The sequence below is a fragment of the Poromitra crassiceps genome (assembly GCF_964638095.1).
Source record: "Poromitra crassiceps genome assembly, chromosome: 11".
NCBI lineage: Eukaryota > Metazoa > Chordata > Actinopteri > Beryciformes > Melamphaidae > Poromitra > Poromitra crassiceps.
In genome coordinates this window covers 35,097,246-35,123,686 of record NC_139643.1, presented here as the reverse complement: position 1 = coordinate 35,123,686, position 26,441 = coordinate 35,097,246, and the positions used below count along the sequence as shown (strand labels likewise).

Genomic DNA, 26,441 nt, shown 5'->3' with positions numbered 1-26,441 from the left:
TGAACTGTCAAATCAAATGTGTTCTAATCTTAGCAAACCTCTACTCCCACACACCAACTAACCCTGGATTCAACAACCATGCAGAGACAACACATTTCTGTGCGTGTCCTAGTTTTCCTCCCCAAGATCAAACAAAATGGGAAATTTATAATACTTGCCTGTTAAAAAATAGTATGTTTTCTGTTGCTCAGGGCCCGTCTTGATTGGTAGCAGTGGACCAATGGTAGCCTCCTATAGTGCTGCATGATTAATCGAATCGCAGTTGCAATCGCGATGTCAGCACGGGCAATTACATAACCGCAAAAGGGTGCGATTATTTAAAACAAAACATCTGTCTGTCTGTGTGTGTGTGTGTGTGTGTGTGTGTGTGTGTGTGTGTGTGTGTGTGTGTGTGTGTGTGTGCCTCTAACGTTACACGTGATGCAGCAAATAAACAAACGCATGTTTCTCTGCCATCACACTGGACATCAACAGCGGGAAACTTCTCCCACTCCCGCAAATATACAGTAATGTTATGCGTATTAGCGTAACGTTAACATAAACATATAACATGTTATCGAGAGGGAGAGAGCAGCCATCGCTAACAGCTACGTAGAGCCATATGAAATCCGCATTGACCGATAAAAATGGAATCAACTGTAAAATGTGGAATACTGCAGCATTTGACATAATTGGGCTGAAATTCAACAATTCTGTCTAAACTGTAACAAGTTTACAAGTTATATCAGCAGTAACTACTGTTCATGTGGTGTAGGTATGGGAGCAGCCATATTACTCTTCCACTATGAACTGAAGTTCATTTCACAGCATCTCAACAGTGACTACTTTACGATAGTGTCCCTAGTGGTGGACTGTAGAATACATGTAAATGACTTGACGCCTGTCTCTAAAAGCTATGAAGTGAATGTTTTGTTCACAGTTGCTTATAAGCACTTTACAAACCTGAAACCGTGGTATTTTGAAACCGTGGTATTTTTGTCCAAGGTTATCATACCGTCAAAAACTCATACCCGCACATCCCTAGATACCATTTGTTTATTATATCGCAATCACAAATAGCAATATTGTCCACAATAATCGCAATCGCAATCCCCAAATTGTGCAGCACTAGCTTCCGCCTACACAGTTTTCTCCAGCAAGATATCAAACAAGTGCACGTTCAAGAACACTTCAAGGGAAGAAATGACTGCTATTTCAACCTGCTCAGCAGGATGTTATGACATCTATTTGCCTTCTGCCTGCCTTACCAAATGACATGACATGCATTTTGTAAACATGTATTGATCTTGAGACATACTGTACAGTAGGTTAGTTGTGATTTGTCAAATGTAACGGCAGGCCTTTATGCACTTTAACAACACATCTGCTGATCCAGATTCAGTGAAACAGAGGGGTCACCGCATGACTTAGTTTTCTCTGTAGCAGAAGAAATAGAAAATTGATTACTTTTCTATTGGATTTTCCAATGCTGTTTTCCAATATGTGAACAAGGTTAGATGAAACATTGTGTTTTCTCTCCAGTACTTCAAGTGAGTTGCCGGGGTCCAGACCTTTGAATCGGCCCACTCTCCACGGAGTTCCTGTAGGTTTTGGCTGCTCTTGGTCTCGCATCGTCATATGCAAATGCATTTTCTGCGGTAGGCACTAAGGCTGAGCAAATGAGCGCAGAGGGTGACTAACGATTAGCCAATCAGCATCAATAAACAGCCCAATGGGCGAGACTAAGCCATTTTCAAGCGCGGTTGTCAAGACTGCGCCTGACAACAACCATTGCCTGCTGTCGAGGCTGTTTTAAATTGATTCCAAGTACCAATTACCTTGAAATCGGAATGGCACACTGCTTGGAAGGCATTTATTCAAAGGGGAGATTTTTCTTTTTTACATTTGCCAAACTGGAGTAACTAATGAATGATTCAGGCCGATATACAGTACATTGGAATTGGTCTCTAGTGACTGGTTGGAATTCCCCTAGGGGGATCCCATCATAGAAATAACTCAGAGTGCAATCTCAGACTAGACTAGAGGATGGAAATGAGTGTAACACGTTGACAATTCAGTCTGATATCATCAATTGAGCTCAGTCTACCTTGATTTGGAACCTATAGATGATAGATTATATAGGACACACTCTTCAGGGTTAACCACAGTACCTGAACAAAAAGGGATGATCAATCAGAGCCCTGCTGTACTACACCTTTCTCTTACCGTCAATTCTTTCGTCTGATCTTGATTGCCTTGCCGAACCATCCTAATAGAACGGTGTTGGGTGAATTGGATTAATTTGGGGGTCAAATAATAGATTTGTTCATTGTTCATTCTCATGTATTGCAAACCCTTATCCCCAACCTTCAGCTGACCCTTATTATGAACTGGAACAGTATAGCGACGGGGTCACAACTTCCATTTTGCTCATGACCCCGTGAAAACTGCCAATTATGTTGTTTTCTCTCCAAAAGCAAACCAGTGGATAACTGATAGCACCTGCACCTCACTACACTTTCATATATGTGAATGTGGGTCAAATATAATGGTGGAACTAACAGTCTCCTGACCACTCACGTCTTTTCTCAGGGCGATCATGGGAGTTTGGGAAAAATCACTAGCTCTTATTGGAGATCCATGGGAGCTTCTCCCAGTGTGGGTGTAGCAAACAGCCTTAGCTAAACGGAGATTAAGACAACAGTGGAGAGACCCTTAAAGCCCTCTAAGACTGGTGGGTGATTTTGGATTTAGCACTGGTAGCAAGATAAAGGCCTTTCTTCCTGCTTAATTGACGGCTGTAATCCATGTGTTGTTCTAAACGCCCTCCCTGTTGCTCACAGCAAACTCCTCCCTGTTCATGTGTGGAGACAAACTCCTCCCTGTTGTTGTGTGGAGACAAACCCCTCCCTGTTGCTGTGTGGAGACAAACCCCTCCCTGTTGCTGTGTGGAGACAAACTCCTCCCTGTTGCTGTGTGGAGACAAACCCCTCCCTGTTGCTGTGTGGAGACAAACCCCTCCCTGTTGCTGTGTGGAGACAAACTCCTCCCTGTTGCTGTGTGGAGACAAACTCCTCCCTGTTGCTGTGTGGAGACAAACTCCTCCCTGTTGCTGTGTGGAGACAAACTCCTCCCTGTTGCTGTCTGGAGACAAACTCATCCCTGTTGCTGTGTGGAGACAAACCCCTCCCTGTTCATGTGTGGAGACAAACTCCTCCCTGTTCATGTGTGGAGACAAACTCCTCCCTGTTGCTGTGTGGAGACAAACTCCTCCCTGTTCATGTGTGGAGACAAACTCCTCCCTGTTGCTGTGTGGAGACAAACCCCTGTGGGTCTTTGCAAAAATCTGTGGCACAGTGGACCTCAGGGTGTCCTGCAGGTTGGTTAGAGTCTGTTGAAGGTTTGGGATCCACTGAAAGGACTGTCAGGCTGTTCTACTAGGACATGGAAAGGACTGTCAGGCTGTTCTACTAGGACATGGACAGGACTGTCAAGCTGTTCTACTAGGACATGGAAAGGACTGGCAGGCTGTTCTACTAGGACATGGAAAGGACTGTCAGGCTGTTCTACTAGGACATGGAAAGGACTGTCAAGCTGTTCTACTAGGACATGGAAAGGACTGTCAGGCTGTTCTACTAGGACATGGAAAGGACTGTCAAGCTGTTCTACTAGGACATGGAAAGGACTGGCAGGCTGTTCTACTAGGACATGGAAAGGACTGGCAGGCTGTTCTACTAGGACATGGAAAGGACTGTCAAGCTGTTCTACTAGGAAATGGAAAGGACTGGCAGGCTGTTCTACTAGGACATGGAAAGGACTGGCAGGCTGTTCTACTGGGACATGGAAAGGACTGGCAGGCTGTTCTACTGGGACATGGAAAGGACTGTCAGGCTGTTCTACTGGGACATGGAAAGGACTGTCAGGCTGTTCTACTGGGACATGGAAAGGACCAACACACTATTTGGGTACCCAGGTCCTTTCTGTTTGGAGTTTGCATCTTCTCCTCGTGTTTGTGTGGGTTTCGTCCCACCATCAAAGACATGTTAGGGTTAATACTCCTGCCAGTGTGTGTGAGGCATTAGCAATTCTAACTGGAGTTCCAAGGGACAACAGTTGAAAATGAGCCATCTGGCGAACACCCAGGCACATTTACAGTCATGTTTATTAATGTGCATTGGCCCTCAAATAAATAAATAAATAAATTAAATACTCGTTTTCAGCAATATGCTGCATTTCACTTACAAGGTTACTACATGTAGCCTACATTACAATAGCAACCAGTTTTCAGAAGATTGTGCAATTATGCCACTGGTAGCCTAAATGAATACTAAAGGGTGTGAACATATTGGATATGGCTTAATTGGAAGATCACGCTCAGCTCTAACAGTTATGAGGTGCTTGAACTCCTCAAGGCTTTAGCTGACTTTAAAGAAAGCTACTGGCGGCATTACCTTTTGGTCTCAATCAGAATGATAATATCCTAGTTTTGATTGCTATCATGAGGTTCTGCTTAATCTCCACAAAGTATGTAATTAACCCTGCACTGATTCATATCGCTCCTTAAATTTAACACAGATACAGTACATAGGACATTGAAAATAGCAGTGTCGACTTAGCAGCTCGAGCTCAGCTGCTGGCTATCCTCTGCAGGGCGAGCATGGATAAACACTTTAACACGTTCACTGCCAATGACGTGTTAACACGTTTTCAGAATCCAGCTGTTGACTGCCAACGACGTGTTAACACGTCAAAAAAATCGATTTTTTTTTTGTTGACGGTGGGACGTTGATCTAACCCTTTTACGTCTCCTACACCAGAATTGGAGGTATTGAATGTGTATAATCTATTTTACCGACGCACTGAGTGGCGACATGTCTCTCCACAGTAGAAAGAGGCGACCCAAAACTGGAGGGAAAAGCGCGAGGAAGCCGTTCTCATACTGTAAAATTGATGGCGAAAACGCTTTCACTTTCGCGCTGATGCACAGCGGTGGCAACGGTGGGGGGTTCCAAGAATAGATTGGATGCACACTTTGAAACACGCAGCATAAATATGACCAGAATCGCAAAACCTTCATCAAAGCTCTCAACCAAAACTCCACGAAACGAGCGAGTCCACCCAGACTTCCTCAAACAGCGGCCGCGCAAACAGGCACAGCAGCAGCAGCAACTTCGTTGTGACACGCCCGCTGGAGAGCCAGGGAGGCAGGAGGAGAACACACACGGAGGGAGGAGTTGGAAGCGGAGGGGGGTTTCCTGCTGTTATGGAGGAAATTACTGTTCAAAACTATTGTTTAGATGTCTGAAGTCTTACTGATGCCAAAAATGAATGGTTAAAGTGACTGTTCTATCGAATTTCACAAAAAGCCGTTTATCTCGGAATAATTTTTCTGACGCTGAAACCATGCTGTATTCAACTGCTAATGCTTACATAACTACTAACTCTACAAACTAACTCTTTTAGACAGAGAAAGCACACATTCTATTAGTTCTTTTGAGATATTGTGTGTTCACAAAATCTTAGCAGAAAAGAATCCTCGGGTCTTGAAAGATGAGCCAGAATCCTCAAAAAAACCCTCTGGCAGAAGCTAACTACAGTAAAAAAAAAACGTCTGGCAGTGAATGTGTTAATATGGTACTGTATAATACTAATACTAATAATAACAGCACTTATTGTGAAACCATAAATAGAATGGAATGTCACCTCAAGATATCTGAATGAGAATGGGTTCTATGGGTACCCACAAGTCTCGCCAATACAGACATGCCCACTTTATGCGAATCCAATATAGTTTTTTTGGCATGCAGTATAAATGTGCTATTTTCACCTTGTATTTGAATGTTTCTGCATACTGTGGTCCCTCTTGGAATTGCATAAATTGGGTATGCCTAGAAAGCTGGGACTCTTGTGGATTCAATGAGCCTAATTGTATTCATGTGTGATGATGTTAGTCCCCATAGTAGCCATTTCATTGTAGTGAGACCATTTTTTGAAACTTGACCTCACTGTATAAAATGACCTATCATTGTGACCTCTAGGACAGTGGTTCTCAAATGGGGGTCCGGGGACGCCCAGGGGTCCTTGAGGGCGTTCCAGGGGGTCCCCAGCCAAAAGGGGGGCAATTTATTTTCGCTATAATTCCATTTATAAGTAACACAATGACTATTTTGGTCATTTTATACACTTTCTGTAATAAAACATCTAAAAGCATCAATCGTATTATCATATGGGGGACCGTGGGGCAAAATCCTATCAAATGGGGGTCCGTGGTCTAATCCTTTGTCAGTTTAGGGGTCCTTCATGTGAACAAATTTGAGAACCACTGCTCTAGGATAATCACAGCCTCATGAAACTTTACAACCATAAACTATACCTACAGGCATTTAGAGAATGTATAGCTTTCCTAGGGTTATTCAATAAAAACTATAAACAAATAAATAATATTATTCTCTAAATTATAGAATGAGGTTCATATCAAAATCGTGGGGGGGGGGGGATGGTCGTGTTTGTTTCTACCTCGGATAGGGGTATCTAAAAAACTAAATCCCTTTTGAAGACGTGGTCCTGTACTAATTCTGTCCCCCCACCTTTGAAATCAAAATTGCGTCCCTGCAGTGGACAGTCTGTGTAAAGACTTTCAAATCTCATCTAGATGCAAAAATTAATTACAGCTGTTTTTTTTTTTACTCTGGAGCAAATTAGTGCCTATTGTGGATAATATGCTACACAGGGGAAGAGAGTGAGACAGAGATGATTAGTATGGAAATTAAAAATGAAAGGTGGGGAGGGTTGGATTGAGGACAATTGTGACTATATAGTGGTGATGGTGTGTGTGTGTGTGTGTGTGTGTGTGTGTGTGTGTGTGTGTGTGTGTGTGTGTGTGTGTGTGTGTGTGTGCGCGCGCGCGCGTGCGTGCATGCCTATGTGTGTGCGTGCATGTACTGTATGTGTGTGTGTGTGTGTGAGAGAGAGAGGCTTGTGTACATTTACACAAAGGTTTCTATGAAGTTATTGGGCTCAGTGGGAGTTTATCCATGCTATATCATATTTTGTTTCTTCTTGTGGTAATGCTGCTCTGGTAATAAAAGCCTTTCAACTGTTGGTGTACTCTCCTTTTTTGGGGTTATGTCTAAAAAGGCAATTAGCACTTGAGGTTCAGCACACTTTATTGTTAGTTGGGGGAGGGAAAGGAGCGTGAACTGAATTCAAACCGTTTATATGAAGCTGTGAAAGTGACAGAAAATGCTTTTAATGTTTCAACCCAGATGAATCATATTGCTAAGCTGCTTTTCCCCCCTCTCCATCAAAAAATATACGCACGCACAGACACACGCGCGCGCGGGACACGCATATACACACACACACACACACATGCGCGCGCGTGCACGCAGGCAGGCACAGTATGCACCCAGCTAGAGTAAGGTCATGCATGGATCTCATGGGGCTATCAGTCCTGCACAATATTTACCATGCTGCTAACTGCAGGCACTCTGTAAAGGTGTGCTAGCTCTGCTAACTGCAGGCACTCTGTAAAGGTGTGCTAGCTTAGCTCTGCTGACTGCAGGCACTCTGTAAAGGTGTGCTAGCTCTGCTAACTGCAGGCACTCTGTAAAGGTGTGCTAGCTCTGCTAACTGCAGGCACTCTGTAAAGATGTGCTAGCTCTGCTGACTGCAGGCACTCTGTAAAGGTGTGCTAGCTCTGCTAACTGCAGGCACTTTGTAAAGGTGTGCTAGCTCTGCTGACTGCAGGCACTCTGTAAAGGTGTGCTAGCTCTGCTAACTGCAGGCACTCTGTAAAGGTGTGCTAGCTCTGCTAACTGCATGCACTTTGTAAAGGTGTGCTAGCTCTGCTAACTGCAGGCACTCTGTAAAGGTGTGCTAGCTCTGCTAAGTGCAGGCACTCTGTAAAGGTGTGCTAGCTCTGCTAAGTGCAGGCACTCTGTAAAGGTGGGTGCCGGATCTATGTGCCGACAGGCCGCAGTGCCGACAGGCCGCAATGCCGATAGCCCACGAGCAGAACCAGCTCATGAGCGAGGCGCCGTGCAGCGTGTCGGTGGACCGGCTGGAGCTAACCTCTCCCAGCCCCACGCCAAACCTAACCTCCCCCAGGACCCTAACCCAAAACCTAACCTCTCCCACCCCCCACGCCTAAACCTAAGGTCGGCATTGCGGGTGGTCGGCATAGCGGGTGGACACCGTAAAGGTGTGCTAGCTCTGCTAAGTGCAGGCACTCTGTAAAGGTGTGCTAGATCTGCTAAGTGCAGGCACTCTGTAAAGGTGTGCTAGCTCTGCTAACTGCAGGCACTACAAAGGTGTGCTAGCTCTGCTAACTGCAGGCACTCTGGAAAGGTGTGCTAGCTCTGCTAAGTGCAGGCACTATGTAAAGGTGTGCTAGCTCTGCTAACTGCAGGCACTATGTAAAGGTGTGCTAGCTCTGCTAACTGCAGGCACTCTGTAAAGGTGTGCTAGCTCTGCTAAGTGCAGGCACTCTGTAAAGGTGTGCTAGCTCTGATAACTGCATGCACTTTGTAAAGGTGTGCTAGCTCTGCTAACTGCATGCACTTTGTAAAGGTGTGCTAGCTCTGCTAACTGCAGGCACTCTGTAAAGGTGTGCTAGCTCTGCTAACTGCATGCACTTTGTAAAGGTGTGCTAGCTCTGCTAACTGCAGGCACTATGTAAAGGTGTGCTAGCTCTGCTAACTGCATGCACTTTGTAAAGGTGTGCTAGCTCTGCTAACTGCATGCACTTTGTAAAGGTGTGCTAGCTCTGCTAACTGCATGCACTTTGTAAAGGTGTGCTAGCTCTGCTAACTGCAGGCACTCTGTAAAGGTGTGCTAGCTCTGCTAAGTGCAGGCACTCTGTAAAGGTGTGATAGCTCTGCTAACTGCAGGCACTATGTAAAGGTGTGCTAGCTATGCTAACTGCAGGCACTCTGTAAAGGTGTGCTAGCTCTGCTGACATTTCAAGGAATCTGAGAGCGTTGTTTTTTTTACCAAACCCACTAGAGTGGACTCTCAGAGATTATGTGTGTGTGTGTGTGTGTGTGTGTGTGTGTGTGTGTGTGTGTGTGTGTGTGTGTGTGTGTGTGTGTGTGTGTGTGTGTGTGAAAAAACTGCCCCGGTTTAATCCCTGAAATGACAGAGGCTGCTGTCTAAAGCTCAAACTCAGACCTGCACTCTGTCATCAGTGTATGTGGTTCAGTGACACTTTCACTTTGAGTGGTGGCACCCTCTTAACCTGCGTAGTGACAATATAATACCAGCATTATTTATTTAACCCTCACTGTATTTCTTTCATTGCAGCTGTCCTTTGCGGCGACGACCCCGGTTCTGGGAGACAAGAAAAAATACCCCAACTTCTTCCGCACCGTTCCCTCTGACAACGCAGTGAACCCGGCTGTGGTGAAGTTCCTCAACTTCTACAACTGGAGCCGTGTGGGAACGCTCACACAGGACGTCCAGAGGTTCTCAGAGGTCAGTGCCTCCTGCCCCTTGTTTAAAGTGACTGCATCTTCTAATGTTACTCTGAGAGCAAGCCTAATGGGGTACTATATGACAACACAGGAAACTATGCTGACCACTGCTGAGGTCAGCACTGCAACAGATACCTTCCCTGTTTCTATTTTGAACCTGTAAATTATTTGTTTAGACATGATGGTCTATAATCATTATAGTATGAAAGACTTGTATTCTGAATGTATTAATTAATTCAAAATTCACCCTAATACACAATCCCTGCTGTTCCTGTAATCCAGACACACTATTATTATTATTATTATTATGAGTTGCTTCTGTGTAAGAGCAGTGGGGTGTACCACGAAGCAAGATTAGTGGCTTAGCGAGGTAACTTCAGGTTTAACCCTAGGTTTGCCGTATCACGACGCTAGTTAACCTCTTACCGAGATAGATCACCATAGCAACTTATGCTCTACGGCTAACCTGCTTTGTAGCAGGTTAAGTTCAGAGGATAAGATCAAAACCCATGAAAGACCCACCTGCTTACCAATCAGCTCTCTGGAAACAGCGAGTCACCATTCATATGGTCCCCATATGAAAAATACATTGCATTCAAAAGAAAAGGAAAAGAAAAAAGAAACAAAATGGCTCCTGTTGAATTAATCGAGGACTGATTAGCCTTGCACTTGTTGCAGGCTACATTTAAATTAAGCCCTACTTACCACTTTGGAATATGTTTTTATATATTAATTTTTGTGCTCTCAAGTAGATACGTTGTTTGACCCCGCCGATCGATTGCAGCTGAATGGTGAGTGGAGAAATATCACTAAACCGGCATAAAAAGGTTACATAAACGTCTCCAAAGCGCACAATGCCGTGTGCGCAATGCATTTTGCAGCTGCAACTGTGTTGCTTTTGGCCTGTATGATGTGATTGAACTTCATATTATTTCCAGCATAGTCATTGTATGAAATATGGAGATATGCGACTCTGCTGCCAATAGCCTATATGTGACCACAAAATAGACTATTTTTTATAGATGAAATCTATGGCCACACGTACCGTATCGATTCAGTTCAGCAGCCTTTTTTAATTTTATTATCATTATTTTTTTATTGATAACCTATTAGCCCATAGGAATTATTCCATCAGTGCGACCAAACACATCATGAGATCATTATTATTCATTGAGCCTAAATGGTCTCAAAACGCCTACGGATTTTGGAAATAGACATGCAGGTTATATTGAGTTTATTAAGAGGGTGAATTGAGCTGCTGTAGATAGCCTACGTGGAGGGAGAAACACCAGGTACTACGGTAGAAGTCACACAGGTATGAACCAAATGGAGGCTGGTGATGAACTGTACTTCCACATAACAGGAAGTAGCTCTGGGATTTTCTACGGGGCAGGGGTGGCCCGAGCTTGTGACCGGAAGGTCGTCGGTTCGATCCCCGGGACCGGCAGGATAAATCTGCGTGGGGAAAGTGAAAAGGCAGCGCTTGCCCCTCCCTCATTACCACCACTGAGGTGCCCTTGAGCAAGGCCCTTAACCCCAACTGCTCCAGTGGAGCTGATCAGTGGCCAGCAGATCAGAATATGGTTATACTGGTCAGCTTCCAGTAATGAATGTGTGTGTGAATGTGAACAGGGCACTCCTGAAAAAGAGAGCATTGCTCTCAGTGAGACTCCCCCTGTATAAATAAAGGTTAAATAAAATAAATAAATAATAGTAGCTAAGTTAACATAATGAAATATATTTTTCAGTCATTCTCATAATTACACAACACTGTGTAACTATGTACTACTAATAGTACTAGTTTCAATCACTCCAATCATGCCTACCCCTGAGCTTCTAGCTTGAGCTTCTAGCTTGAGCTTTAAATCTACTTGTATGTCTTTGTAGTGCCAACTGTCATCAACTACCAAATGTGCCCATATCCCTACAGTGTAAAGTCACCAGTGCTGATGTTACTGTGTGCTCATATCCCTACAGTGTAAAGTCACCAGTGCTGATGTTACCGTGTGCTCATATCCCTACAGTGTAAAGTCACCAGTGCTGATGTTACTGTGTGCTCATATCCCTACAGTGTAAAGTCACCAGTGCTGATGTTACTGTGTGCTCATATCCCTACAGTGTAAAGTCACCAGTGCTGATGTTACTGTGTGCTCATATCCCTACAGTGTAAAGTCACCAGTGCTGATGTTACTGTGTGCTCATATCCCTACAGTGTAAAGTCACCAGTGCTGATGTTACTGTGTGCTCATATCCCTACAGTGTAAAGTCACCAGTGCTGATGTTACCGTGTGCTCATATCCCTACAGTGTAAAGTCACCAGTGCTGATGTTACTGTGTGCTCATATCCCTACAGTGTAAAGTCACCAGTGCTGATGTTACCGTGTGCTCATATCCCTACAGTGTAAAGTCACCAGTGCTGATGTTACTGTGTGCTCATATCCCTACAGTGTAAAGTCACCAGTGCTGATGTTACCGTGTGCAGAAACTGTCAAAGCTTCAGGAGTTGGCTCTTGATCACACTGTCAAAAAGCATCTTGGCCCCACTCTGTTCTAGCTTTAAAGGAGCAGCATTTTCATGTTCTCAAATCAACACTAAACTGCGTCATATTTCATATATTCTGATTTACAGTCATGTATTAAAACTACTGGAAATGATTTATGTCATGTATAAATGAATGTTACACAGTTATTCCTAACGCTACATTTACTATAGGCTATATAAAAAACAAACTGAAATACAAACAGAGCGGTAGCAATACCAATACTGGACAATGATTGGCAGATATTTGATCAGCCCTACCATTCAGATAATGGCAACATGATTTGAGTGGATGGCAATCAACCAGTTCAGGCTGAAAGCAATTCAGTTCAACCTATTCAATGGCTGCCTGGAAGAATGTGCTACTACAGCCCCGCCCCCACGCAGCTGAAACTCACTGTTTGATTCTGAGCACATTTGGAGATCAACTTGTTCTTCTTTTTCTGAGTCTGTAGTTAAATCCTACAATTCACATATTCAGCAGTGAATAAAACTGCGACACTCTTTTGGAAAGAATGAAATTTACTTTCCAGCCACTTTCGTACCAAAGGAACAGATGTGAGCAGATATGAGTAGAACTTTTGTGATAAGAATTAGTGCTGTTATATGATTGTTAAATTATTTATTTACTACACTCCATCTGGCACTTATAGTTTAACGCCCCTCTCCCTTTCAAAATGCAACACTCAGCCGAGTCAGCCCACATTGCTAGTGTTGGGAAAAGTAATTTGTGGAAAGATGAGAAACTATCTGTGTTGACTCAGCAAACATGCCTAACTCTCTCCTGACTTTGCTGGCCCTGAAATGCATCTAAAAGCAAGAAGATTGTTATTTTGGAAATTGTGGTATGCTTGATTGCTGACTGAAAAAGCAGGATACACACTTACATTCTCAATCCAAGCTAAAGTTTACCTCCTTTACACTAAGAGCTCATTTACACCTGTTTTTTAAATGCAACCTGTACTGTATCTGGATAAGTTATCTGGATAATGATCACATTTAAAAACCAGGTGTAAATGGGGTCTAAGACACAGATGTTATTGTGGCTATATAGTAGCTTTTTGTACAATGAGAAGTTGGAAGAGATATGAGTATGAGAGACCAGTTTTTCTCACAAAACCACGAGGGAAGGATAACCTCACATATTAAAACCATCTTTCGACAAAATGGATGAACACATTTCCTTTTGCAGGAAGGGTAAACATAAAACAATAGCATACAGGTTAGGTTACTCACGCAGAATATTCATCAGAATATTAAAAAGATGAATTTTAGAAATGTATTGCTGGTGTCTGGTGAGCACTTGCCTTGGGGCCCTGTTTGAAAACAATCTTCTCGGTGTTGTGTGTGTGTGTGTGTGTGTGTGTGTGTATGTGTGTGTGTGTGTGTGTGTGTGTGTGTGTGTGTGTGTGTGTGTGTGTGTGTGTGTGTGTGTGTGTGTGTAAGAAAGGTGTATAAAAAGTCTCGCTGCAAATCTCCGAGAGCCCAAAGCCCAATCCCTTTATCTCTCCCCTCCTGAAAGCACCAGGGGGCTTTAGGACGTCCCGATTCAATCAACCTGCCACCAGATTGGCCTCTGATCCTGATTTACCAATAATATGCAGCATCGCTTCTTCCACACTTTGCCCATTGTCGCAATGCTCTGTCACGTCCACAGCACGCTGCTTTATGGAGCATTGTGACATGACGATGGTGCGGAGCAAGACAAATAAATGCTTCATGAGATGTGAGCCACTCAAGAACAGAAAAAAAATCATTTAAAAACCTAAATATTGTCAAGTTCGTGTGCAGGTGGCAGAGTGTCCATCATGTTAGACAGTGGGACGTCTGCATCTGCAAGTATGCGTTGTTGTATTTAGGGCTGACACGATTATTCAACACTGTCAACATCATAGACTGTCAACATCATAGACTGTCAACATCATAGACTGTCAACATTTTAGACTGCAAAATAAATAGTTGGACGGAGTACGTGTGACGTGACCCGTTGGTTTGCGGATGCCCGTTTTGAAGTCTCGGTTAGGCATTTGCGGCTGCTGCCATCTTGTTTTTTAGAGCCAGAAGTAGACCTATTTGTAGCCATATTTGAAACAGAGGGGGATTCCTAGAGCCACAGTTAGCACTTAGCTAGTGCTATTAGTCTGTGGTCAGCGAGCTGCGCAATCACTGGACAGGCGCCCTGTCAGTCACGCCCAAAACATACCGGTAGTCTGCTTTATCGTATATCAAAATTCACCCACTGTATGAAAGGTGAAATTAGCTATAGAGACCAAAACCAGGCTGTAAACATGTTTATTTGCACTGTAAACTCATTTTAAACATATCTAGAAATCATTATTATTTATTTATTTATAAACCAAACTATCTTTAAACATTGAAATAATCATCCGCGATTATCAAAATAAGAGTTGTACCAGCATCTGTGTATTCACCAGCGCTCTCCTATCAACCACATCTGCATCTCTCCCTCTCACGCTCTCTCTCTCTCTCTCTCTCTCTCTCTCTCTCTCTCTGTCTCTCTCTCTCTCTCTCTCTCTCTCTCTGTCTTTCTATTTGTCTCTCTCTCTGCCTCTCCTCTTCCCAGGGAGACTGCCTGCGAGGTTAATGTTACGTAATGCTTGTTAAGGATTCACAGTCAGTGGCACGCACGCACCACACACACCCACACACACAGATACATATGGTGTCCCGTGGGACTAGAACCTGTGAGCTAAAGGCAGCTTGTCACTTCTATTTATAGACACTATAGAAACAAGCAGAGCATTATCAGTCAGTCAGATGGCAGACCTGGCAGAGCGGGATTAGGGCGTTAGTACCCTGCTGGCAGCCTCTGAGCTGAAGTGCTTCATTACACTATGACCGCTGATATCATTTAATATCAATCTAACAGACGTTGCTTTATGCTTGCCAGACTCAGTAGTAGTCAGTCAATGACGATGACTGTGACTATATTCCCCACACACTCAAAGTGTAGAGCAGACATTGTGCATTACTGTGAATTATGGATATAAAGAGCCATTTCTAAACAAGCTCAACAAAATCTTCTTATCTCTATGCATGCTCCACTTCACAATTTAGCATTCATGGGTATTAATTTGTTGCAATTGAAACGCTATGTCGGCAAATGTTTTCACATACAGATGCGGTGTCAGATGCTAAAATGGCTATGTTCCCAATGGTGTCCGTTAGTGCGTGCCGTGAAATGCAATGCAATGCGATGCGATTGTAATGCTATATAAATTCCTCCCCAGAATGAGCCGTTCATGCCACTGTACCGTGCACGTGAGGCCATGAGAGGCAACCATGCGCTAGCTTGCTGTCATCAGGCCGCGGCACAAGCATTTGTCATGCTAGTTAGCATGAGCGCATGACTGGCGTCATAGTCTGAACCCTGCTGTCTGCTGTCTGTCTGATCTGCATGGCCATGTGACGCACAGCCTGACCAACAGATGTGTGCACAGACCTACCGCAGTCGCACATTCACAACACGCAAAATAATATGACACGCATACACAAACACACATACACACACACACGACACACGTGGTGCGCACACACACTTGTGCGTCACATGCGATGATATGCACGCACAAAGCTCAGACAGATGGAATGATCAGCAACACCTGCTAACGCGCTGATATGCGTGTGTCACTGTGTGACGCTGGCAAATACCCACACACACTCACACTGTCACACACAACGTTGCAGAGGGGCCGACTCTGAACGTGCTTTGGACATGGTGTTTTAATGATTTGAGGTTAGATCACATTTATACATCAAGCGACTTGTCCAGTTAGTATCCCTGTGGCACCTTCTGAATCATCACAAGCCAAAAAGGAAGAATACTCACATCAAGCTTCAAATTAATCTGTTATATAGTAAATTAATGTCTTATATATAGTATTCATTCAATTCAACAGTGCTGCAGGGCAGAGCTGATGTGTGACCCTGTGACCTTTGCACACAGGACACGCTCATCTTATACACATCGTCGCCATGTACACACCCAGCCAGCTGGCCTAATGAGGTTTGAGTCTCTGCCATGCTGTGGGCCACAGTCAGCATCAGCCTGTAATGTGATGCTGCCCCCAGTGGCTGGGATGCTACTGCATCGAGTCATACACACCCCAAAGAGATGAGATGTGTTTGTTTGCACCATGTGTGAATTTGCAAGCTTGTGTGTGTGTGTGTGTGTGTGTGTGTGTGTGTGTGTGTGTGTGCGCGCGCGTGCGTGTGCATGTGTATGTGTGTTTGTCTGTGTTAGCTGGGGCTTGTTAAACCCACTGCATATAAATAGAATCATATTGTGCTAATGTCCCCTCACCGCACTGGTGCATTAAACATTCAATGCATCCGACACTGGCATTCGGTCCATCGCGTGTGTGTGTGTGTGTGTGTGTGTGTGTGTGTGTGTGTGTGTGTGTACGCGCGCGCGCAGGGCCGATTTTACCAACGGGCTCACCCGGGCTGAAGCCCGGGCCCTGGGACATCAAGGGGCCCCAAAAAAAAAAAAAAAAAAAAAAAAAAAAATTTTTTTTTTTTTTTTTTTTTTTTTTGGGGGGGACCCTTGATGGTTTTTTTTTGGGCCCCCTGTCCAGGGTCTTCGCAAAAAATGTTTTTTTTACTGACAGCATTCAAATTTTTTTGCAGAGTAATAACATCCACTGTGAGAGGGTGTCCACCCGCTATGCCGACCACTCGCAATGCCGACCTTAGGTTTAGGCGTGGGGGAGAGGTTAGGTTTTGGGTTAGGGTCTGGGGGAGGTTAGGTTTAGGCATGGGGCTGGGAGAGGGGAGGTCGGAACAGCGAGAGGTCGGAAACAACGACATGGAACCCTGTGAGAGGGCTCCCGAATTTGTAGATGAAATATAGTGCAATTCAAAGAATTCATCAAAAAGAAAGACAATGAAAGTGTGCGGCACTTGCTTCAAATAATAAGGAAGAGGAACCTGTCATCAGTTTTTCCAAATGTGGATATTGCCTTCAGGATTTACTTAACTCTCCCTGTAACAAATGCCTCTGGAGAGCGCTCCTTTTCAAAACTTGGGCTTGTCAAGAACAGGATACGGTCTACAATGGGACAAGAAAGGCTCACCCACTTGACATTGATGTCATTGGAAAGTGACATTGTTAGAACATTGGACTTCACCACTCTAGTCAAACGCTTTGCCACGGCAAAAGTCAGGAAGAAGACATTTCAGGTACGAACAGACTTGAATACTGCTTGATTGATTTGTGCAATAATTGTGAGAATGTGTGTGTGCACTGTAATAATAACAGCAATAATAAATACTAAATAATAATAATAAAAGTGCTTGTTGTGACATCTCAGTGGCAATGTTTTCTTTCCAATCAGGCTGTTTATGAAAGAACATGATGGCTAAACCTACAGTTTGTGTTTGTAAGTTAGAATGCTGACAGGAGAGCAGGTGGTGACATGAAAGTTAGTGAGAAAAGGAGAAGATACTGAATAATGACATCACAACAGTATGATCCTAATGTTGATTTAAAATGAGATATTCCTTTAAATACGGCTAAAAAAGGTTAAAAAAAAACACTCAAATTTTTTTTCGGCGGCGCCCGTTGGGCGCCACCGAAGCCCCCCCTTCCGCTTGAGGGGGGGGGCCCTGCAGAGATGAATAGCCCAGGGGCCCATGAAGTGTAAAATCGGCCCTGCGCGCGCGGGTGCATGTGTGTGTGTGTGCGTGCGTGCGTGCGCGCGGGTGCATGTGTGCGTGTGTGTGTGCGCGTGCATGGATGTGTTTGTGTGTGTGTGTGCGGGCGCGTGGATGTGTGTGTGTGTGTGTGTGCGCAGGTGTCAGAAGTGCAGCAGGATTATTTCTCATCTGTATTTACTGCCGGGGATTCCCAGGCTGTCCCAGACAATAGAGGATGTTTTTGTTATGCCGTAAAGCTGCTCGCTCTCCCCCTCCCTCCCTCCATCCTCCCCCCCCCCCTCTCTCTCTCTCTCTCTCCATCTCTCTCTCTCTCTGTGCCCCCCCCCTCTCTCTCTCTCTCTCTCTCCATCTCTCTCTCTCTGTGTGTCCCCCCCCCCTCTCTCTCTCCATCTCTCTCTCTGTGTCTCCCTCTCTCTCTCTCTGTGTCCCCCCCCCCTCTCTCTCTCTCTCTCCATCTCTCTCTCTCTCTGTCTCTCTCTCTCCATCTCTCTCTCTCTCTGTCTCACACACTCAGTGGAAAACACGGATGGATTTGTCCTTTTCCAACTCAACGGAAGAAAGACAAAATTGAGCCAATGAGAAGCCGTGTTGTGACGACGGCCAGGGCCTTTTGGTCAACCCTCAGCACAACGGGAGACATTGTTTCCACGTCCTGACCACAGAGCAACGCCTGCCTGTATTGACCCTCCCTGTTGTTTCAGTACATTGGAGCAATGTTTGAACGGGAGTGAGTGATGTACAGAGTGCTGTCGTTAGTGCTGCCTTCAGGGTACCAGATAGCAGAGGAGCTGATTATGAAGGGGACATTTAGAGACCTGATGAGGGAAATACATTTCGGCTCCTTTGGATCCATTGATTTTTAGATGGCAGCAATGTTCTAGCTGATTACACAAAGTAGTTGTTAATGACTCTAATTTGAAGTGCCCTGAGAAATAGTAGCAGTGGTGAGGTTGTGGGGCCATGGTTACTAGGAAACTACCCTCAAACCGCTTTGACTTCCTGTGCCGGTTTACTGCTGTACTGCACATTTTCTTAAAGGGACAGCTCACCCTAAAATCCCAAATACATATTTTTCCTCTCACCTGTAGTGCTATTTATCCGTCTAGATTGTTTTGTGTTAGTTGCCTGGGTTTTGGAGATTATCAGCCGTAGAGATTTTGGCCTTCTCTCCAATAGAAGCGCCAAAAAAAATACAATTGGGAAAAACTCAACAGCTACATGTATGTCTCTGACTAGAAATCATGACCCAGTTACTCAACATAATCCACAGACTTGTGAGCAGTTTTATGTAGGAATTATTTTCTTTCAACCGAAGTACACCCGCTAGCGAGCTGCTGCTACTTTCATGTAGGAACTAGTTAGCAGCTAGTGGGTGTAGTTCGGTCTAAAGAAAATAGTTCCTACATGAAACTGCTCATAACAAGGTCTGTGGATTATCTTGAGTAACTGGGTCATGATTTCTGGAAAGAGACATTGCTGTTGAGTTTTTCAAATGTATTTTTTTGGTGCTTTGAGCACCACAAGCCGAGTGCCATCCAGTTCCATTGTATTGGAGAGGCATCTCTACGGCCGATATCTCCAAAACCCAGCAACTCACACCAAAACAATCTACCGTAGATGGATAAATAGCACTACAGGTGAGAGGAAAAATATTTTTTTATTTTTATTTTAGGGTGAGCTGTCCCTTTAATTGGTGTATGTATGTGCACATGTCCAAATGTGTCTTTGTGCTTGTATGTATGTGTCCTACCCTGAGTGTTCATCTAATCCAATGCCAAGGCAGTAATATGAAAACTCCATAGAGGAGCAATTCTAAAAGTATAGTTTGACTTCTGTGGGAAGCGGATGAATCATAGGGAATGTGTGTGTGTGTGTGTGTGTGTGTGTGTGTGTGTGTGTGTGTGTGTGTGTGTGTGTGTGTGTGTGTGTGTGTGTGTGTGTGTGTGTGTATGAACGTACTGTATGTGTGTGTGTGTGTGTGTGTGTGTGTGTGGGAGAGAGAGAGAGAGAGAGAGAGAGAGAGAGAGAGAGAGAGAGAGAGAGAGAGAAGCAGGGATGAGGCAGTATGGTAAACCACCTGGAGGTTGCCATCACAGTGGGGTAGCTCCTGTATCCTCCTCCCTGACTGATCCCATTACCCACCATTTCACTCAGTCAATACATCAAAGTGTGTATAGCTTTGTGCAGCTAGCTTTGTACAGCTACAGTATATAGCGTGTACAGCTGCTGCAGACACATTGACACTAGTTCACATAATGTCTGCCTGTAGTCAAGCCTTCGGTGGCAAGTTGACATTACCTGCTTGTACAATTGTGCTTTCTTGTTCTCTGGTATCACACTTTAATATGTGACATACAGTACAGTACAGCTGGCAGTTCAGCACGTTAGGTAGAGCTTGTGGAACTACTGTATGTGAAAGAGTATGGGTTATTTACATGTATGATTTATTTACATTTTCTATTTAAAGTTGGCGCACGCTTACAGATGCTATTAAGGGTATCAGTTTCTTGTTTAAATATGGATTACTAATATGAAATATGTGCTATAAAAGTAACATGACATGATATACATACTGTACATACTTTACGTATGTACATACATACCACCATACATACATACTACATACATACATACATACATACATACATACATACAGTACATACACACACACACACACACACACACACACACACACACACACACACACACACACACACACACACACACACACACACACACACACACACACACATACATACATACAGTATGAAATGGTGGAATCATGAAAGAGAAAATGTGTCATATGTAACAATAACATTCAGTAACTAGAGAGGAGATATAGGAAACTGAATTGACAGTATGTTGTGTAAATAAGGCCATATTATGTACAGTAAGTGTCACACCGTGTAGACGTGCACTGTAAGCAATGTGCAAAAATACATGTGCCCTTTTAACGTAGCGTAGGTGCAGAGTATCTGCCATATGCAGAGAAAGTACAGAAATGTCCAGATTGGAAAAATAAACAGTGCAGCCAATGAAATATATCCACATTAGGGGTGTCACGGTACATGTATTCGTCCCGTGAATTTACGGTACGACCCTCACGGTACCTCGTTTCACGGTACATGAAACGACACGACGAATACGTCAAATCCAGAAGCACCTAAACGCTGTTTGAACGCCATTGAATTGAATTGAATTAAACGCCACAGAAGAAGACACACCAAAACAACACAAGGGCCATAGAAATCCGCGTTCACAGAATGGGACGTTTTGTGGCGATAAGCTGTTTTGCAAATTCTGTCAACATCAAGCCAACGAGGTAAGCTTGCCAATGTAATGTTACGTAGCCGCGACAAAGTCCTTTATAGTTGCGCGTTGCGGCTAAACGTTACATAACACTGACAAGGCTGTTAACTTGTAAACAAGCAACATACATCGCGTGGGATGAGTGATGCGGTCAAGCAGACATCTGCGGATGCAGACAGGCAAGCTGCGGTGAGGAAGAGGCGATGACTCCTTGTCATGTTCCAATAATCCATTAGATGACCGAACGTAATCATATTATGCTAAACAAAACTCACATCCAATAACGTTAAGGCGCTGACAGGGTTCTTTCCCGTACTTACTGGGAAAGTGAAACCCACCCCGTTGTCTGTCAGACAGTGGGGGTATCTTTCAACAGGGGTAAAGAAGTTTTTCTTCTTCTGCCGTTTTATTCTTCTTCTGAACATGTAGGTATTTTGACGTTGACTAAAGAAACACTGCCGCCTAGTGGCCGCTTTTAGATAGGATTCCAAATTAGTGCTTACATCAAACGCAAATGCTACATAAAACAAATACAACAGGGGGAGGGGTTGGTGGGAGTATTAGGCTACTCCACACATGCGCTCTGTTTACAAACTTGTGTACAATAAAGATTTAAAGTGGGGGGAAATGCCTTTGCCCTGTCAAACAGCTGGAATACAGACATCTGAGAGGGAGGCGCACCCCACACTTTGAAAATCACTGCTCTAGAGTAAAACCTTTTTGTGTGGATTGCCTAGATCTTATTAAATAGTGGACATTTATTCATTCCCACATATTAGACACTATTTCTGATGGTAAAAATAGCGTAAAAAGCAGAATTCAGACATATTCAAAGGGAAAAAAACAGAATTTGGGATTTGTTGCTTTTTTCCCCCATTTTCGTACCGTGCCGTATTCGTACCGAACCGTGACCCCAAAACCGAGGTACGTACCGAACCGTGACTTTTGTGTACCGTGACACCCCTAATCCACATACATTCATCCAGTGTATGAGAAGGTAGAGAGCCTTGTAGCATTGCAGGTGCCCTGTTTCCACATCATGGCCTATGTCTCTCTCTCTCTCTCTCTCTCTCTCTCTCTCTCTCTCTCTCTCTCTCTCTCTCTCTCTCTCTCTGTCTCTCTTCATACAAACATCTGTATCCGTTTGAGTCTTAGTCTTGCTCTGTCTGTCTGTCTGTCTGTCTCTCTGTCTCTCTCTATCTCTCTGTGTCTCTGTCTCTCTGCCTCTCTCTCTCTCTCTCTCTCTCTCTCTCTGTCTCTCTTCATACAAACATCTGTATCCGTTTGAGTCTGTCTTGCTCTGTCTGTCTGTCTCTGACTCTCTCTATCTCTTTGTGTCTCTGTCTCTCTGCCTCTCTCTCTCTCTCTCTCTCTCTCTCTCTCTATCTCTCTGTCTGTCTCTCTGCCTCTCTCTCTCTCTCTCTCTATCTCTCTCTCTGTCTGTCTGTCTCTCTGCCTCTCTCTCTCTCTATCAATTCAATTCAAAAGGGCTTTATTGGCATGATAAGGTGCATCTTACATTGCCAAAGCATACATTAGCAACACTTAGCAATTACAAAGAATCAAAAACAGAAAACAAGGCATTTTGTTACTCAGTAACATAAATCACACTCTCTCTCTCTGTGTGTCTCTGTCTCTCTGTCTGTCTCTCTGCCTCTCTCTCTCTCCTCCACTCTCTATAACACAAATGCCCAGAACTCTTGTCCTCACAGCAGCACCCTCATTGGTTTTAATCGTTCAATGTAATGCCTAATTTCATTTTAATGACCTTTGCTGCATGGCACTGTCCCATTCCCCCCAAAAGACCTCTTCTACATGAGCGTACTGCTGCTCTGACCAAGCCTCATCAAGCCAACCGCACGTTTGGCCTACCATGTGACGACGTGCAAGAGATGCTTTTCATGTTTAAGAGGTTAATGTGTTTTCTGAGGTATTAATTGATAATACTACAGTATAGAATGTGATACTGTGGTGATATTCAATGCAGATTAATCTACTAATAACTAAAATAGGGTCAAGGTGTGCAGCCACATGTTCCTTACAGGCTGGTGTGGAGGGGAAGAAATGGGAGGCTGGATAACAAAAAAAGAATATGGAAATTATGATAACAAACAAAAAGAACAAACAAAATTTTAGATGGTCAACTATTCTCTCTCTCTCTCTCTCTCTCTGTCTCCCTCTTCAGGTGAGGAATGACCTCACTAGTGAGCTGGAGAAAGCAGACATTCAGATCGCGGATACAGAAAGTTTCTCTAACGACCCTTGTGTCAACGTCAAGAAGCTCAAGGTAAGTGGTTGAGGCTACAAGAGCTCCATGAACTGAATAACAACCAGGGTGAGGACTTCACGGAGGCCATGGTCGCTGTTGCCCCTCCCACTGGCCGTGACGCCCTGAGATGCCTAGGGCCACCTTGGCAGCTGTGCCCTGCAACCAGCCTGCTACTGTCAGTTGCTCTAAAAGCGTCAGTGGTCTCAGTTTAATGTAGCCTGCAAAGGATGTGTGAATTGGCTGGTTTTAACATGCATTTCAGAAGAAATGGCTCTTCATGATGTCAATAGAGCCACAGTGATGGCCTTTGTGCCCTGACATGTGGCCTTGTGCCCTAAAACATGTTGGTGGTGAAGGGCCAAATGGCTTTGCCCCTAAAATGATGAAATTCCCACCCTGGTAACAACAACACTATCCAAACCCTGAAATGAAATGACATGACAGACCTGCCATCTTTAGAATAACTGCACACATAGAATAGAACAGGGGTGCCCACACTTTTTCAGCTTGGGAGCTACTTTTAAAATGACCAAGTCAAAGTGATCTACCAAACATATTTATTTATATATATATATACACTGAGTATAACAGTGGAACAGTGGAAAAACAGTGGAAAAACAGTGGAAACAGTGGAAAAACAGTGGAAAAACAGTGGAAACAGTGGAAAAACAGTGGAAAAACAGTGGAAACAGTGGAAAAACAGTAAAAGATTTTTTTTTTTTTTTTTTTTTTTTTCTTCCCCAATGCCACGCGATCGACCACACTACCTTCGCGATCGACCGGTCGATCGCGATCGACGTATTGGGCACCCCTGGAATAGAATAACCCAACTAACAGGTTACACCTGTGTGAATATGTACTATGTACCAACATTCATCTGACTATGACAGTGTATGTAAATTCATTGGTAAACCAAACTTTAATGATTCAAGGCGAGCTTGATCCAAATAACTCTCAGATATACCAAATTACTAGAGTGCTATTGATATTAAATATCACAAACCTTTTCCAATGCTGCATCTGTGGAGCCTATTGAATGAGTTGATTTCCCCAAAACAATGAATGGCATGTGATGTGTTTGCAGACATACATACATACATACATACATACATACATACATACATACATACATACAGTACATACATACATACATACATACATACATACATACAGTATATATACATACATACATACATACATACATACATACATACAGTACTGTACATACATACATACATACATACAGTATATATACATACATACATACAGTACATACATACATACATACATACATATATATACATACATACATACATACATATATACAGTATATACATACATACAGTACATACATACATACATACATAGATATATATATATATATATATACATACATACATACATACATACATACAGTACATACAGTACATACAGTACAGTACACCCTGAAACACAGGATCAGACACAGGATCCTTCACTTTCTCTCTCAAGTCCATGCATCCTGTGTAGAGCTCAGCTGCTGTGGCTGATTATAGTCTTAGACAACTCTGTCAGCTCAGTTTATCCTATCCTCTCCTCTTCTGCCCTTCTATCTTCTCCAATCTTCTTGTCTTCCTTTCTCCAATCTTTGACTTTTTTTTCTTTCTGTTTTTTTACACCTTTCTGCTCATCTGAGCAGCTCAGATGGGATGAGACCACACAATATAATGCCAATATAATGTTTGGATAGAGCAAAAAATAAAATAGATAATAATCCAGCTGTTTACGTTGCCATCAAGACGCATTGAAGGTTAGATCATCCAAAACTATCTCCACTGGTGGTCAGAGAGTTGGCAAAGTGTAAATCCAATGTGTCTCAAGGCCACATAGTATAAAGCAGTGGTTCTCAACATGGGGTCTGGGGACCACCAGGGGTCCTTGAGGGGGTTCCAGGTGGTCCCCAGCAAACTGATACATTGTTAAACTTCACCATTATTTCAATGGGGTCCGTGGCCTATATAAAGTATAGCAATACCATAAATGGAAGAAAACTTTTGATACTGTTCCAACCAGGAAGCACAGACAAATCAAACAGCTGGCAGGCAGCTAGAGAGAGAGAGAGAGAGGGAGTAAGATGTGGCAAGCGAAAAGAGGTGAGGATGAGAGAGCAAGAAGAAAAAACAAGGTCTGATACATGAGTGGAAGATGTGACTTAATACCAGACGGAGGAAGTTGAGATAGACGCTAAAGAGAGATGTCGAGAAAGAAGAGAGAGAGAAGGAGAGAAACAGAAAGATAAGCTGTCTTTCCTATAAAAAAAATATATATATATGTGTGTGTAACTCTCCGTGTTCAGGGCTGACATTTTAAGCTGACAGCATCCTTCCTTGATCAGCTCTAAATATGTAAATCACAGTGTTGCCTCGAAAGCTTTCCAGAGCGTTTGGATGGAGGGGGCGGGGCCTCTGATACCCTAATGGCCTGTTTCTCGCTCGTCTCGCAACACCGACAGTCTCGTAATATGATGAGGTAGAAGATGACATACTAGTGTTGAGTTTGTCGTGGTGTCTGGCTTTTGTTTGGTACATTGTTTTTGTTTGTTTGTTGTTTGTTTGTTTGTTGTTTGTTTGTTTTTCATTTTTGAGGGGGTGTGTGTGTGTGAGGTGAGGTGAGGTGGGAGGGTCTGATCCACAAATAGAGCGCTCACATCTGCATCATTCCAGATGTGAGTTGTGACAAGGAGAAAGGTGTCGCTGTCCAGGGTGCTGAAGCAGCCTGGTGTGATCAGATAGGGACTAGTGCAGTTCCACTTGTCACCACTGATCTACAGCTTAGTTTCTCCATCTCTTTCTGCCCTTTTTCTCCTCTCCATCTCTTGTTCTCTGTTTCTTCCCAGAGGGGCTGGGAACACAAAATCAGAACTATGAAAGCATGCTTAAGCAACCACACTTACACACGCATACACACACACACACACACACACACACACACACACACACACACACACACACACACACACACACACACACACACACACACACACACATACACGTGCACACACACACACACACACCATGACGGTAATTGGCCACCTCCACCCTCACCTTATCAATAAAAATAATAATAGTTGAAATGAATATTAACTTTGACCTACTTCTAACGACCATTTTGAGCTTAAAAATCATTACTCTTGTAATGATTCTATAGACATAGA

General features: G+C 43.7%; 1 protein-coding gene across 1 annotated transcript in view; it reads left to right on the top strand.

Moving 5' to 3' along the window:
* gabbr2 (gamma-aminobutyric acid (GABA) B receptor, 2) overlaps positions 1 to 26,441 on the top strand; it is a gene marked incomplete at both ends in the record, with an annotated part of 258,155 nt that overhangs the window by 139,076 nt on the left and 92,638 nt on the right. The window contains 2 exons of the mRNA XM_083646683.1: positions 9,283 to 9,453; positions 23,165 to 23,266. Of these exons, the coding sequence (XP_083502809.1) occupies positions 9,283 to 9,453; positions 23,165 to 23,266 (273 nt within the window). The remainder of the gene's footprint in view (positions 1 to 9,282; positions 9,454 to 23,164; positions 23,267 to 26,441) is intronic.